The following is a 15,461-nucleotide window of genomic DNA, read 5'->3' as shown; positions in this document are numbered from 1 at the left end:
TTTTGCTAACAATGGATCAAAACTGAACCAATGAATTTTGATTGAATCGATTTCTGGTTTCACCTAAAACCAGTCCAAACCGAACTGCAAACACTCTAATTAATTTGAGGGAGTATAATACTAGGGGATGAAAAGTAGAATTAGAAAAGCACATGCCCTTGGTACGTGTTCGGTTTGAGTCCATTTAGCAAAAGCTCATGATAAAGTGACAAGTCGTAAACAAATGGAAAAAATGTGAAACGTGAGACATAACCTTCCCCAGTTCCCACAATAAAATCAATGACAACCGAAAACGAGTGGCAATGGTGTGAGTAACTTGGATACTGACAAACACAATCACATCGCTTCACACATCCTCAAAACATCTCAAACCCAATGTCCATTTTTTCGTTTGTTGTTTCCCTCCACCACCGTCACTTTTTGTGTGAATGAACAGCTATGACCAGCTCACTCATTTTCCCCCTTTCCACCTCAACTCTCACGTTTCCCTCACCCTCCACCACCTCCCGATTCAGAGTCTCCGCCATGGCCACCAGCGTCGCCACCAAGGTCATGCCCGCCGTCATTGTCGGCGGCGGCAGGGTGGGAAGAGCTTTGCAAGAAATGGGTAGCGGGGAAGATCTTCTCCTTGGGCGAGGAGAGTTCGTGCCTCTTGAATTTGAGGGCCCCATCTTGGTTTGTACCAGGAATGATGACCTTGATTCTGTGCTTCAGTCTACTCCTCCTTCTAGATGGAATGGTATGTTCTTCAATTCTTCCATATTTATGGTTTGTGATTGTGAGGTTCTGTGATTGAGGATGAATGGGTTGATGGGGTGTGGCAGATTTGGTGTTTTTCCAGAATGGAATGCTGGACCCTTGGCTTCAGAGTAAAGGTTTGAGTGATGCAAACCAGGTGTTGGCTTATTTTGCTGTGTCAAAACTAGGAGAAACCCCTATTGATGGAAAGACTGATACCAATCCTGAAGGGTTGACTGCTGCTTATGGCAAATGGGCTTCTGTTGTTTCTGCAAGATTACATGCTGGAGGCCTCTCTTGCAAGGTGTGAATTAAATTTATCTTGCAATGCTCTTTTCTTTCTAGTAGATTTGAGTGTTTTGAATGTCATGTACTGTAATTTATTTGACTATTTACTTTGTTCTTTCTTAAAAGTGAAATTGTTGTGAATCTGTACACATCTGATAACATATCACGGGTTGATCTGTTTCGAAAGCCAGGTTCTTGACAAGGAAGCATTTCAAAAGCAGATGTTAGAGAAGCTCATATGGATTTGTTCTGTCATGCTTGTTGGAGCACGTCATGGAGGGGTTTCTGTAGGTAACGTGGAAAAGGAATTCCACTTGGAAGTAAGCTTTGCAATTGCCATTTTCTCATAGTTAAATTGCGTGTTCTGTCAATAAACATTCGCTTGGTTGGAAGATAATATTGTAATATGTACATGTATAGATTGAGTTGTGTAGTTAATTGGATGGTTTGTGATTGCAATCAGAGTCTTTTATATATGTGTGTGCATGCATATATGTATATATATTTCTTCTTCTATCCAAAATGGAAGAATCAGTTTCCTGCATCTTTTTAGCAGAACTGAATCTGTTAGTAGTTGGTGCCATTTGCAAGTAGGGGTGCAAATGAATTGGGAAATGGCTCCAAGTTTTGGGTGAAATAAGTTATCATGAAACATGTTTGAAGTTAACAATCTATGTATTCATCTGTTGTGGTATGTTTGAGGGGTTGATCCTGGACATACAGAGCTTGTGTCCCAAATGGATGACCTGATATTGGACTAGATTGTGCTTCTTATATAAATAGTAGATATACATATTTGAACATGAACCAAGTTTCAACTGTGATGTTGGGCATAAAACAGAGCCCAAAAAAGAAGCAACTGTGAAGATTTTTTAGACAAATATTTTGAGCCTATATAATGATTTATTGAACCAAAAATGGAGTCAGAACTAACTCATGTTTACACTTTCAGCTGTGTAGCCTTATATCAGAACTAGCATTAGCGGCAGCAAGTGAAAAGGGGTTAACATTCGAAGAAGGCATGGAAGACCGCATGTGTGCATACTCGCGAGCTGTAGCCCATTTTCCCACTGCAGTTAAGGAGGTAATGACACAATTGATGGAATGAATCTTTAATGAGGAGTGGTAGCAACACATTCTTTAACACTTGCCTCGTAAATAGATTACTTTTAAAAAAATGTGTCAGACTTTGTAAAAATATGAACAAATCATAGAGTGGGATGAAAAGTGTGATAAAAAAAGTTGAATTGCTGGCATTTCTCATATTCAATTCACAAGATACCTATGGTATTTGCTCTTATCTGTATCTTGGCTTTGCTTGCAGTTCAAATGGAGGAATGGTTGGTTTTATTCTCTTTCGGAGAAGGCTACTGCCCAAGGCAAGCAGGATCCATGCCCTCTGCATACTCAATGGCTAAAAGAGTTAAAGATTGTATAAGATTTCAACTCTCATGCGTCACTGGGTTACAAACTTCCAAGAGTTATATGTAAACTGTAGTGACTAGGTTGAAAGAGTAGTTGGTTACCAGCTTGTAAGATTTATTCATGCGCCACTAGGTTAGTAGCTTTCAAGAGTGACTAGGTTTGACAGAGCAATTCGTTTTATCAGCTTGCAAGATTTGTTTGTGTTAGAAGGGATTGGAAAGACAATTTTATTAAACTTTTCTTTTTTGATACAAAGAGGCCCTGAAAAGTTAGACTGAAATAGGGAAAGAAATCCCAACACAATCATTACGGATTAAATCCCTGCACCTAGGAGGAGGTGAATCCATGAGATGAATACCCATCTCCAGCTCACTGCTCATGGGCTAATCCCTTTGTGCCTGGGCTTATCTATGTGCTCAGTGGTGTTATTTGAAATTGATTTTGGTCCATCTTTAATACTCCACTTGCTTCAGCTTAGTTGTGTTTGTCGTTAAGTTACTTACGAAGTTCTTGTGTAAACTCTAAACTGTGTTATTATTGGCTGGCTTCAAGGAAAACAAATTCACTTTAAGTGATGAAGAGAGTTAAAAATTTCTCTTCATGTTGCCTCTGTTCCCTTTTCTTCGTATAACAATTTTTGTTGACGTCATCGTGTCAAACTGTCAATAGGTAGCCTTTAGGTCTTCTTCAGGTGGTTTTTTAGTGTGTTCCCATCAATTACATTATTTCTCAACCTTTTTAATATAAATAAAAGTCTATGTATAGGATCAACAATGGTTTGGTGTTCGATAGGATTAAAATGAATAGACAAAAATGCTAAAACACATTTTTTGTTTTGTTTCTCAAGATATCTTTTCAGGACAACCATAAGTTATGAGATTAATTTTCTCTAAGTTTTAAGATCACATTAAGTGGGTAAGTCTCTCCTAATAAATCATCCTCCATACACATCGCTCAGTGATTGAACCCTGATTAGAATTGTGCTAGACCATATTAGTAGTAACAACTCTTTTAAACACGCACACTCTTTAACACTCTTAATGTGATTGATTTATTTTAAAACATCACAAGTGTATTGAAGAGTATGTTTAAAAGAGTGTGATGATGACACTCCTCTAAAACATAATAGTATTTATATCATAAGAGTTGATCTACTACATCGAAAAACAATACTCACTCTGTTTCTTATTATAAGAATAAAAAAACTACTCACACAGTTTAAGAAATCTAGTTAAAGCAGTTTAGTGTATCGATTTTTTTTTCACTGAATATCAACTTCCACAATTTCCCTTAACCCACTTCTCTTAATTTTTTATGCATGATCAATGCTTAAGAAAGTGGAAAATTTTATAAAAGTTAAATTAAATAAGGATATTCTTGATAAAAACTAATTGATGTACCACAAACTCCACTTTCTGGCGAGAAAGGCCGCATCAAGAGAAGGGTCTCAACACAACATATGGGGGCAACCGCCATCTGCTGTGTATAAGTTGTTGTATCTAGACGCGTATGCGTAGTTCTCTTGCCTGTTTAATTTTCCTTTGTAACCAAAAAACTCCAAATTGATTTTTATAAAAAAGACTAAGAGCGAAAAGCGTGTAGGAAAAAAATGTAAATGGTGGTGTATACTCAAATAATGAAGACTTCTTGAGTGGCATAAAAAGAGGTAAAAAAAAAAACAAGTAATAAATATTATATATAATGTGATGTGATAAGAAGAAAAAAATTGTGTTACATAAAAAAAAACTTGGCTTCATCCCTAATTGCCAGATAGATTGCATTGAATCATGAATAATGTTGTGTTAACATCTCATTTCCACCTCCATTTTATATAATTAGGAAGAGAAATGAGAGAAATGAGTGATATGATTTATGATTTGATAAAAAATACAGAGAAATGAAGAAAAATGAGATGAGAAAGAAAGTAAGATGCAAATGTAACCCTTCTTGCCCAAAAGTGTACGACAACTTTATGTCCTTAATAATTGATGAAAATTTTAGTGCACAGAGTATGACTTTTTTTTTTTGGTTATAGAGTATGACTTTTTTAAGACAAAGATATAACACTGAATAATCATCTTGTCGCAGGCTAGAAGATATGTTCTATGGACGAGAATTGAATTATTAAGAAATGGGGTGGGTAACTACATGCCACTCATAGTTATTAGAAATTCACTTTTACAAATAAAAGATCTCTGGCGATCATATTTTTCTTTTTACAGAAAGGAAAACTCTTTTTTCCTTTTTAAAGGAAAAAAAGAAAATAAAGTAAATACCGTAATTAATTAGAATAAATATTTGTGGGTAAACAGAAAATGAAGTATTACTATTGAAGTTTATGAAGACTTTTTTTTTTTTTTTATATTTTCATTCTCGTGAAGCTACTATTAACATATGTGCAGAATATTCAAGTCAAATTCAATTAAATCAATTATTTCTTTTAAATTAATCAATCAATTTTTTAAAGGTAAATATTTAATAAAATAAATTTAAATTTTATTAATATTTTCAATCAATAATTAACTTTATTCATTGAATAATAAAATAAAATAAGATAATTACAGACATTCATTATTTATTAAATATTTCAATATCTAGATATATATATTTTAACTATTATAATTGGTTATAATCAAGTTAAGCTTTTAGAAAAAAATAGTTTTTTTTAAAGAATAGAAATCCTCGTGCATTGCACAATTGCGCGTTCAAGGGAGAAACAACAACAGATTTTCCAAAATTTTCTGTGCTGTAATTTGCACCAATCCAAACCATCCAACTTCAGAAAATACACTTACTAATAATAATGAGAAATATCAACAACACTCTTTTTCATTAACCGATTAAAATTTATGTACAATTTACTAAATTATATTAGATTATATAGGTCTTATTTATATGAATTTGAACCGATTAAAAAAACAGCATTAGAAAGAGATAATACTAATAGTAGTATAATTTTATTTTATTTGTTTTATAAATTAAGAACAAAATCATATGTTTCCTTATTTTCATTTTACTCTTGACTCTGCTAAACCAGACAAACCACACACAAATTTGGTTGCGGCTCTCAGATTCTCCCAGCGACTCTCCAATTTCTTCTTCCTCTACAAAACACAACACAACACAACACTCTCAGACTGAGACTTGTTGCTTTTGTTTTCTTGTTGATTGTGTCTTTCTACCTATCTGTAGTACCCACAGGATTCTGCAAGTAATCGACAATTGGCTTTCTCCAATCATTAGGTGCCATATTGTCAATGACCAGGATGTCGAGGTTAGAGGGGTTTAGTTTTTCTTTGACCTCGATAAGCTCTTTTAACCTACATTTATCGACCATATATCCTGATGCGATTTGTGCCAATTCATTGGCTTCTTGATTGTCCACTCTGGAAACGTGACCTAGCCTAGCTTCGTCGAACTTGGTCAACAAATTACTAGCTTTCGTGTAATACCTAGCTAGATTTTCACTAATGCACTTGTATTCCTTGGTAAGTTGCTTTATTACCAACTCAGAGTCCCCTTTTACGACGACATTCTTTGCCCCGAGGGCTATCAAGATCTCGAGGCCTGATGTTAATGCCTCATACTCAGCCTCATTGTTTGAGCAGTTACTCTTAATCCTAAACTTGAATTTCGTGGGGATGCCCCTTGGGGATACGATGAACATCCCGATCCCAGTGCCATTCTTATGGCTAGAACCGTCGAAAAATAGTTTCCAAGGTTGGATGCCTACGTAAGTTATGATTTCTTGAGGCAAAGTATGGTCTGCCAGGAAGTCAGCAATTGCTTGTCCCTTAACTGCCTTTAGTGGGGCATAAGTTAGTGAATACTCGGTTAGGGCTAAAGCCCATTTACCAATTCGACTATGCAAGATAGGTTTGGATAACATGTGCTTTATTATATCATAATGAGAAAAAACCATTACATCGATTGGCTTTATATAATATTTCAGCTTTACACAAGAGAAGTACAAGCATAAACATAATTTCTCGATCATAGTGTATCGAGTTTCTGCATCATTTAACACCCTGCTTAAGTAAAATATGGCTCTTTCTTTGCTATCTTCATCTTCTTGAGCCAACATGCTTCCGATGGTTCCATCCGTGGCAGAGATGTACAGCTTCATTGGCTTTCCTCTTATGGGTGGTGCCATTATAGGTGGGCTAGACAAGTACACTCTGAGTTCATCGAACGCTTTTTGATGCTCTGCTTCCCAGCGGAACGCATCTTCCTTTTTAAGTCGAAGAAGTGGGGAAAATGATTTGGTCTTCTCACTGAGGTTAGCAATGAATCTCCTTAGGAAGTTAATCTTTCCCAATAGTGATTGCAGTTGTTTCTTGCTAGTTGGTGGACTAGTGTCGAGAATGGCTTTAGCTTTGTTCTTGTTAATCTCGATGCCCTTTTTATGCACCACAAAACCCAAAAAATCACCTGCAATAACACCAAAGGCACATTTAAGGGGATTCATCTTCAAGCCATATTTTCTCATCCTCTCAAAGGATTTCCTTAGATGCAACAAATGGTCATCCCTTGATGGGGATTTCACCACAATGTCATCAATATAAACTTGCATGAAGGTTTCTATAAAATCATGAAAAATGGTATTCATTACCCTTTGGTAGGTCGCGCCAGCGTTTTTCAACCCAAATGGCATGACCACCCACTCGTACGTCCCCAAGGCACCGGGACATCGAAAATCTGTTTTCGACACGTCCTCTTCTGCTATGAAGATTTGGTTGTAGCCTGAGTAACCATCCAACAAGCTTAAGTATTCATGACCTGCAGCTGAATCCACCATCATCTCAGCAATAGGCATGTGATACTCGTCTTTTGGAGTGGCGGCGTTAAGATCTCGGAAATCTATGCAAACTCTCATCTTTCCATTCTTCTTGATTACTGGAACCACGTTGGCTAACCAGTCCACATATCGAGCTGTTCTGATAAATTTACACCTGAGGAGTCTTTCGATTTCTTCCTTGATTTTCACCAACACATCTGGATGGAACCTCCTGGGCAGTTGCTTGACTGGTTTCTTGTTTTCTTTGATGGGTAACTTCAATTCCACCACTTCTCGACTGAGGCCAGGCATTTCATCGTAATCCCAAGCGAAACAGTCTTTGAATTCCTTGAGTAATTTCACCATCCTGTCTTTTAGCTCCGGGTCAATGAGAGCACTAATATACGTTGGCCTCTTTTCTAAGCCATCACCCAGGTCTACTTCTTCTAAAGGGTCTTGCGCTTCCATTCTCTTGGAAAATTCGACCACTGGCTTCTCGAAGCCTAATGGGCCTTCATCATAGATGCAATCTAGCCTCAGATTGCAAAGGTCCTCGAATCCGCATTCCTCAGCACTCCGCTCGTTTATTTCTATGCACGTGTCATCCTTATTTATTGTTGCCTCCTCCTGAGGTGTCAATTCGACAGGCAGGATTGAGACATTAGCTTCGTCTATAGCCATTTCTTTGGCTATCCTCTCGGCCTCCAAGGCCGTTCTTATTTTGTTTTCGGCTGCGTAAGCCGAAATTCGAGCCATGCTCGAATTAATCATCTTTATCATTGGCTTGCCACCCATCAGTGGCATCTTTCTCTTCATCACTGTGCCATCCACTCATGGCATCAGGTTTACATGCTTCATTGAGGTTTAGGCCCCGGATGGGATCCAACGTTACTGAGTACTCTGAGTAGGGGTTGAAGTACTGGCTAGCTACTGTGTCTAAAGGAGCAATTGTGGCTAAACTCTTCTCGAAATTCTTCTTACCAACGTAGCTTGTTTCTGCTAAATAGTAGCTTTGATCTGCTTGTACATTTTCAACAACTCCATCAGCTTTCCAAATGGATATACGTTGGTGTAAGGTCGAAGGCACTGCCCCCACGCCATGAATCCATTCTCTTCCCAGCAGCAAATTGTAATTGGCCTTTGAAGGGACCACAATGAACAATGTGGAACGGGCTACTGTTCCTACGGTTATGTTCAACATGATTGCCCCTAGGGAAGAACCTGTCTTTCCTTCATAATCGGAAAGCACCATGTCATGTGAGATTAGATCCGCTTCAGTTTTTCCTAACTTCTTGAGCATAAATCCGGGCATGAGGTTAATTGCAGCTCCCCCGTCGACAAGGACTTTGTTAACACCCTTCTCCTCGACTCTGGCCCAAACAAATAGCGGTTTCAAATGGCTCTTCATTTGCTCGGTTGGCCTTTGGAAGATAGCTCTTTCATCTTCGACGGATCCTCTCTGCATCACATAATAACACAAAGGATTGTCATCTGGTTCGTCGTCGACATAGTAGTCTTCCTCGCTTTCAGTGACCTCTGAGATTCTATCGAATTCTGCAGGTAGGATGGACACGATGCAGATGATGTTGAGCTCTTCTCCCTCACTGTCGTCGAAATCTTCGAGCATGTCTTCATCCTCATCCTCGACGACATCCTTCCCTTTTTCCTTAGCTGGATTTGGTGGTATGGTTGTTCCCTGTTTGATGGCGTGATCCAGCTGGTTGATAATCGACGCCACACTAGGTTCATTGCAAGAGTTGTCTTCTGGCTTTATGTCCCATAGTGAACGGAACTTGCCACCTCTTTCCCTCTCAGCTTTCCTTTTCCTCAAAAAACGCCTGAACTGAGTCCTGGTCATCTGTTCGGGAGCATAGTAGTTCTCAGAGCCATAGGAGTAGCTTCGTGACACACGGGAATTGTTGATGTAAGAGGATCCCTGGCCTAAGTCGATTTTCTGCCACTTAGGGTATGGTTTTGGCCTTGGAGGCGTTGGCCTGAACCATTGGTTTCTTGGCAATCCAGCATTGGGGAGGTAAGTTTTGTCTTTACTGCTTGTTTTCTGGCCTTTATGGCCATCGATTTCCTGGTCTCTTTCGACCCACTCCTCGTGAGGGTACTTCAGTCTCCTGGATACAGGAGCCTTCCTCTGATAATGCCTTTTCATTTCTGAATCTTGATAGGCCTTGGCTGCGGATTTGTCGAAAACAGCGCTGCATCGAGGGCACAGCATAACTTCTTTCTCGCCATCTTTGCTGCGGGATAGAAACTCGACAAGGGTTTCTCCAGCCTTGGGGTAAACCTCTTCCAAGTTCACTTCTTTCACGACGTCTGGTTCTTCGACAGCCGTGTTTTCCTCCTTTGCCTCCTCGAGTGTCAGGCCCAGATTCAGCTTCTCGGAAATGTCAACCATGCCAATGTAGAAAGGTTCCATGTAGTTGGCTTCAGCTACCTGCAGTGGGTCGGAGTCAATCTTCATTTGACTTTTGGCTTTTTCGTCATACTTGAGCCTTCCTGAGTCCAATGCCCCCTGCACGAGGTCCCTGAAACGAACACATTGTGAGGTCCAATGACCAAAAAAGTTATGATATTTGCAATACTTCTTCCCTTTCCTTTGTTCAGGAGAAGGAAGTTTTTGGTCTTTGGGGACCACAAGCAAACCATCAGACACAAGTTCAGCCAGATTGACGTCATTCAAATCGACGTCCGCAGGGACTTCTCGATAGACACATGGACTCTGACCTACTGAATCCGCATCTATGTACGCTACCTTCTCCTTCTTTGGCCACTTAGTAGTCTTGGCCCTTTCCTCTGACTTTTCGGCCTTTAGCAATTCGATGTGCCTCACTCTATCTGCGAGCAAAGACATATCTCGAATATACTGAGTGTCGATCTTCTTTCTAATAGAATACTCTAGACCACCAGCGGCTAAGACAACTAGCTCGTGTTCAGGAACATGGGTGAAGCATCGAGATTTAAGCATCCTAAACCTGTTTAGGTAATCATCAATAGACTCTGCTGGCTTTCTTTTGACACTAGCCAGGTCCTTCAAACTTACTTTGCACTCTCCCCTAAAGAACTGTTCATGGAAAATTCTTTCCAACTGGGCCCATGTATGGACTGACCTAGGAGCGAGGGTGGTGAACCAGGTAAATGCATTTTTGGTTAGAGAACTCGGGAAGTACTTCATTTTCAAATTCTCATTGATGGCTAAGTCTCCTGCTTCGATTTGGTACCTGGCTATGTGTTCTACCGTGGACTCTCCTGAATCCCCTGAGAACTTAGTGAATTTGGGGACCTTCCAGCCTCGAGGAAGTTCTGATTCGAGAACCTCCTCTGTAAAAGCTGACACAAAATGGGGTCTATTCGCGAAACCCACGTTGAAACCATGTTGGTTCAACAATAGCTCCACCACAGCAGCAACATTTTGTTGCCCCCCAGCGTTCTGGTGTAGAATTCTTTCTAGCACACCATCAGCGTGTTCTTCCCTGTTTACCATATACACATTTTGCAATGGTGGCTGCACTGCCTCGTACAAAGGGTTTGCCCTCATCTCTTGGTGTTGCGGCGCCTGATAGCGCACCGGGGCAGGGACATGGTTAGGCAACGGGACTTGGTTAATCCCTGGTGCCGGTTGGATTTCGACTGGTGCCCCCAGGGCTGTCGCCAAACGATCCATCTGTCGTGCCAAATGCTGATTATTGGCATTATTATTTTGGAGCACAGGGTTGATTAGCTCACCTATCTGTCGAGATAGCATGTTAACCATTTCATGGTTACTATCATCTACTTGCTGCCTAATGGCTTGAAGTGAACCATTATTCATACCTGTAGATAAATAAATTTGTGAACTAGATCCAGGAATAGGGGGACTAACACGACTTCCCAGGTTTAACATTGTTCCATTTGCCCCAAAAGGGGGTATGCTGAATGGGGGAACATTTTCAGGGAACGTCGAATACGTGCCTTGTATGCCTTGCATCATAGATGTAGGCATACCATAAGGCATGTCCCTCGTAATCGTTGGAACAATTTGTGCCTGTACTGATGTAGATACAGGCATTTCTGCAACTGCAGAAATTGCCACGTTCTGGGTTGGCATACTGGTGCCATGCCCCATTCCAGTAGACACTTCTTCATTATTATTACCACTACTTCCCCCGGGACTACTCTGATTACCCACGTTAGATCCTTGAGGGGAGGTTCTTCCTCGATTGCTTGCCATCCTCAAACTCTTACCACTTCTCAGATGCATATAAATCACAATCAAGGCAAGTAGCAAATACCAAATAGCATGCAGCAAACAAAACACACAAAACACTTCTGTAAAACTTAGTTTTCACAAAAACGGTCCCACTGGGTGTGCCAATTTGTTTACACGGATTTTTGGTAAACAAATATCCTCTTAGTTCGACTAAAGGAAGTTTAGATTTCAGGGTCCTTTTGAGAAAACGTTTTGCCAAAGTGTAGTGTGTGGACGGATGTGTTTTCGACAACAATAAACAACTTCAAACGAAACTGGATTTTATTGAATATGAGTCGATTACAAAATAGTTAAGCAAACCAAAATAACATGAAAGCAAATTTCGACAAAACAAGCTACACATAAGAACTGGGAATTAACAAACTGAAATGCAAGGAAATTAAAGCGTTGGTTCTGCAACATACTCCTCCATCATCACGTTCTGCTCTCGAAGTCTCATTGATGCGGACGTTTAGAGCTTTTAGTGAGTTTTCAGAGTTTTCTAGTTGGGAACCCCTTCTTCTGCTGCTGCTTCCTCTATTTATATTGTTCTTTCTGCCCATGTTCTTGGCGGTTTTCCTTGGATGCACGATGGCTTCGTGGGTTTTGAATTTTGGCGCCATACCCCACGTTTAGCCGATGGTCTTCGCGCACGTGACTCTATTGCCACGTGGGTGGTTCTGAGTCGTGGGCAACCGTTGCTATTCGTGGCATCGTGGGTGTACGCACGTGCTTGTAATCGCTTGTTATTCGGTAACTGCCTCTTCCATTAAGGTGATCGAGATTTCTTCATCTTCTGAGTGTGTCGAGTTATGGCTTTTACTAACTTGTCCTTGAGGGACATCGTGTGCTGAGTTGCCGGCTTCGCCCAACCCCTTCTGTCGAGAAACCATTTTTTGTACCATGGTGTCGATAATTGTAATGCTTGTAATTTTGGCTTAACAAGTTGTGAATCATACGTGACTGCCATACATTTAAAGTTGTGGAATTGATGTTTACAAAAAAAGAAGAAGTTGTGAAATAGATCAACCGAACCAATCCAAACCGTTCATCATCGGTTCGGTTTTAGATTTTTTTTTTTTTTTTTTGCTAACAATGGATCAAAACTGAACCAATGAATTTTGATTGAATCGATTTCTGGTTTCACCTAAAACCAGTCCAAACCGAACTGCAAACACTCTAATTAATTTGAGGGAGTATAATACTAGGGGATGAAAAGTAGAATTAGAAAAGCACATGCCCTTGGTACGTGTTCGGTTTGAGTCCATTTAGCAAAAGCTCATGATAAAGTGACAAGTCGTAAACAAATGGAAAAAATGTGAAACGTGAGACATAACCTTCCCCAGTTCCCACAATAAAATCAATGACAACCGAAAACGAGTGGCAATGGTGTGAGTAACTTGGATACTGACAAACACAATCACATCGCTTCACACATCCTCAAAACATCTCAAACCCAATGTCCATTTTTTCGTTTGTTGTTTCCCTCCACCACCGTCACTTTTTGTGTGAATGAACAGCTATGACCAGCTCACTCATTTTCCCCCTTTCCACCTCAACTCTCACGTTTCCCTCACCCTCCACCACCTCCCGATTCAGAGTCTCCGCCATGGCCACCAGCGTCGCCACCAAGGTCATGCCCGCCGTCATTGTCGGCGGCGGCAGGGTGGGAAGAGCTTTGCAAGAAATGGGTAGCGGGGAAGATCTTCTCCTTGGGCGAGGAGAGTTCGTGCCTCTTGAATTTGAGGGCCCCATCTTGGTTTGTACCAGGAATGATGACCTTGATTCTGTGCTTCAGTCTACTCCTCCTTCTAGATGGAATGGTATGTTCTTCAATTCTTCCATATTTATGGTTTGTGATTGTGAGGTTCTGTGATTGAGGATGAATGGGTTGATGGGGTGTGGCAGATTTGGTGTTTTTCCAGAATGGAATGCTGGACCCTTGGCTTCAGAGTAAAGGTTTGAGTGATGCAAACCAGGTGTTGGCTTATTTTGCTGTGTCAAAACTAGGAGAAACCCCTATTGATGGAAAGACTGATACCAATCCTGAAGGGTTGACTGCTGCTTATGGCAAATGGGCTTCTGTTGTTTCTGCAAGATTACATGCTGGAGGCCTCTCTTGCAAGGTGTGAATTAAATTTATCTTGCAATGCTCTTTTCTTTCTAGTAGATTTGAGTGTTTTGAATGTCATGTACTGTAATTTATTTGACTATTTACTTTGTTCTTTCTTAAAAGTGAAATTGTTGTGAATCTGTACACATCTGATAACATATCACGGGTTGATCTGTTTCGAAAGCCAGGTTCTTGACAAGGAAGCATTTCAAAAGCAGATGTTAGAGAAGCTCATATGGATTTGTTCTGTCATGCTTGTTGGAGCACGTCATGGAGGGGTTTCTGTAGGTAACGTGGAAAAGGAATTCCACTTGGAAGTAAGCTTTGCAATTGCCATTTTCTCATAGTTAAATTGCGTGTTCTGTCAATAAACATTCGCTTGGTTGGAAGATAATATTGTAATATGTACATGTATAGATTGAGTTGTGTAGTTAATTGGATGGTTTGTGATTGCAATCAGAGTCTTTTATATATGTGTGTGCATGCATATATGTATATATATTTCTTCTTCTATCCAAAATGGAAGAATCAGTTTCCTGCATCTTTTTAGCAGAACTGAATCTGTTAGTAGTTGGTGCCATTTGCAAGTAGGGGTGCAAATGAATTGGGAAATGGCTCCAAGTTTTGGGTGAAATAAGTTATCATGAAACATGTTTGAAGTTAACAATCTATGTATTCATCTGTTGTGGTATGTTTGAGGGGTTGATCCTGGACATACAGAGCTTGTGTCCCAAATGGATGACCTGATATTGGACTAGATTGTGCTTCTTATATAAATAGTAGATATACATATTTGAACATGAACCAAGTTTCAACTGTGATGTTGGGCATAAAACAGAGCCCAAAAAAGAAGCAACTGTGAAGATTTTTTAGACAAATATTTTGAGCCTATATAATGATTTATTGAACCAAAAATGGAGTCAGAACTAACTCATGTTTACACTTTCAGCTGTGTAGCCTTATATCAGAACTAGCATTAGCGGCAGCAAGTGAAAAGGGGTTAACATTCGAAGAAGGCATGGAAGACCGCATGTGTGCATACTCGCGAGCTGTAGCCCATTTTCCCACTGCAGTTAAGGAGGTAATGACACAATTGATGGAATGAATCTTTAATGAGGAGTGGTAGCAACACATTCTTTAACACTTGCCTCGTAAATAGATTACTTTTAAAAAAATGTGTCAGACTTTGTAAAAATATGAACAAATCATAGAGTGGGATGAAAAGTGTGATAAAAAAAGTTGAATTGCTGGCATTTCTCATATTCAATTCACAAGATACCTATGGTATTTGCTCTTATCTGTATCTTGGCTTTGCTTGCAGTTCAAATGGAGGAATGGTTGGTTTTATTCTCTTTCGGAGAAGGCTACTGCCCAAGGCAAGCAGGATCCATGCCCTCTGCATACTCAATGGCTAAAAGAGTTAAAGATTGTATAAGATTTCAACTCTCATGCGTCACTGGGTTACAAACTTCCAAGAGTTATATGTAAACTGTAGTGACTAGGTTGAAAGAGTAGTTGGTTACCAGCTTGTAAGATTTATTCATGCGCCACTAGGTTAGTAGCTTTCAAGAGTGACTAGGTTTGACAGAGCAATTCGTTTTATCAGCTTGCAAGATTTGTTTGTGTTAGAAGGGATTGGAAAGACAATTTTATTAAACTTTTCTTTTTTGATACAAAGAGGCCCTGAAAAGTTAGACTGAAATAGGGAAAGAAATCCCAACACAATCATTACGGATTAAATCCCTGCACCTAGGAGGAGGTGAATCCATGAGATGAATACCCATCTCCAGCTCACTGCTCATGGGCTAATCCCTTTGTGCCTGGGCTTATCTATGTGCTCAGTGGTGTTATTTGAAATTGATTTTGGTCCATCTTTAATA

General features: G+C 39.9%; 2 protein-coding genes across 2 annotated transcripts; both read left to right on the top strand.

Annotated features, from left to right (window-relative positions):
• The first annotated feature begins 229 nt into the window (after positions 1–229).
• LOC130745701 (uncharacterized) lies at positions 230–2,909 on the top strand. The gene is made up of 5 exons (XM_057598065.1): positions 230–739; positions 825–1,042; positions 1,218–1,346; positions 1,979–2,110; positions 2,351–2,909. Exons 1-5 carry the CDS (start codon positions 439–441, stop codon positions 2,462–2,464), a joined length of 894 nt encoding a protein of 297 aa, XP_057454048.1. The 5' UTR covers positions 230–438; the 3' UTR covers positions 2,465–2,909.
• A 9,872-nt stretch (positions 2,910–12,781) lies between these two features.
• LOC130745698 (uncharacterized) lies at positions 12,782–15,461 on the top strand. The gene is made up of 5 exons (XM_057598063.1): positions 12,782–13,291; positions 13,377–13,594; positions 13,770–13,898; positions 14,531–14,662; positions 14,903–15,461. Exons 1-5 carry the CDS (start codon positions 12,991–12,993, stop codon positions 15,014–15,016), a joined length of 894 nt encoding a protein of 297 aa, XP_057454046.1. The 5' UTR covers positions 12,782–12,990; the 3' UTR covers positions 15,017–15,461.

Source organism: Lotus japonicus, chromosome 3 (assembly GCF_012489685.1).
Source record: "Lotus japonicus ecotype B-129 chromosome 3, LjGifu_v1.2".
NCBI classification, from domain to species: Eukaryota; Viridiplantae; Streptophyta; class Magnoliopsida; order Fabales; family Fabaceae; genus Lotus; species Lotus japonicus.
Note: the sequence above shows the minus strand (reverse complement) of the source record. Positions and strands in the feature narration are given on the sequence as shown.

What these genes read in the sequence shown, in the direction of transcription:
- LOC130745701 (XM_057598065.1), top strand. Translation starts at nt 439, where the DNA reads ATGACCAGCTCACTCATTTTCCCCCTTTCCACCTCAACTCTCACGTTT. An exon ending in TCCTCCTTCTAGATGGAATG is followed by an intron (nt 740 to 824) that starts GTATGTTCTTCA and finishes GGGGTGTGGCAG; the next exon opens with ATTTGGTGTTTTTCCAGAAT. An exon ending in AAAAGGAATTCCACTTGGAA is followed by an intron (nt 1,347 to 1,978) that starts GTAAGCTTTGCA and finishes TTACACTTTCAG; the next exon opens with CTGTGTAGCCTTATATCAGA.
- LOC130745698 (XM_057598063.1), top strand. Translation starts at nt 12,991, where the DNA reads ATGACCAGCTCACTCATTTTCCCCCTTTCCACCTCAACTCTCACGTTT. An exon ending in TCCTCCTTCTAGATGGAATG is followed by an intron (nt 13,292 to 13,376) that starts GTATGTTCTTCA and finishes GGGGTGTGGCAG; the next exon opens with ATTTGGTGTTTTTCCAGAAT. An exon ending in TTCCCACTGCAGTTAAGGAG is followed by an intron (nt 14,663 to 14,902) that starts GTAATGACACAA and finishes CTTTGCTTGCAG; the next exon opens with TTCAAATGGAGGAATGGTTG.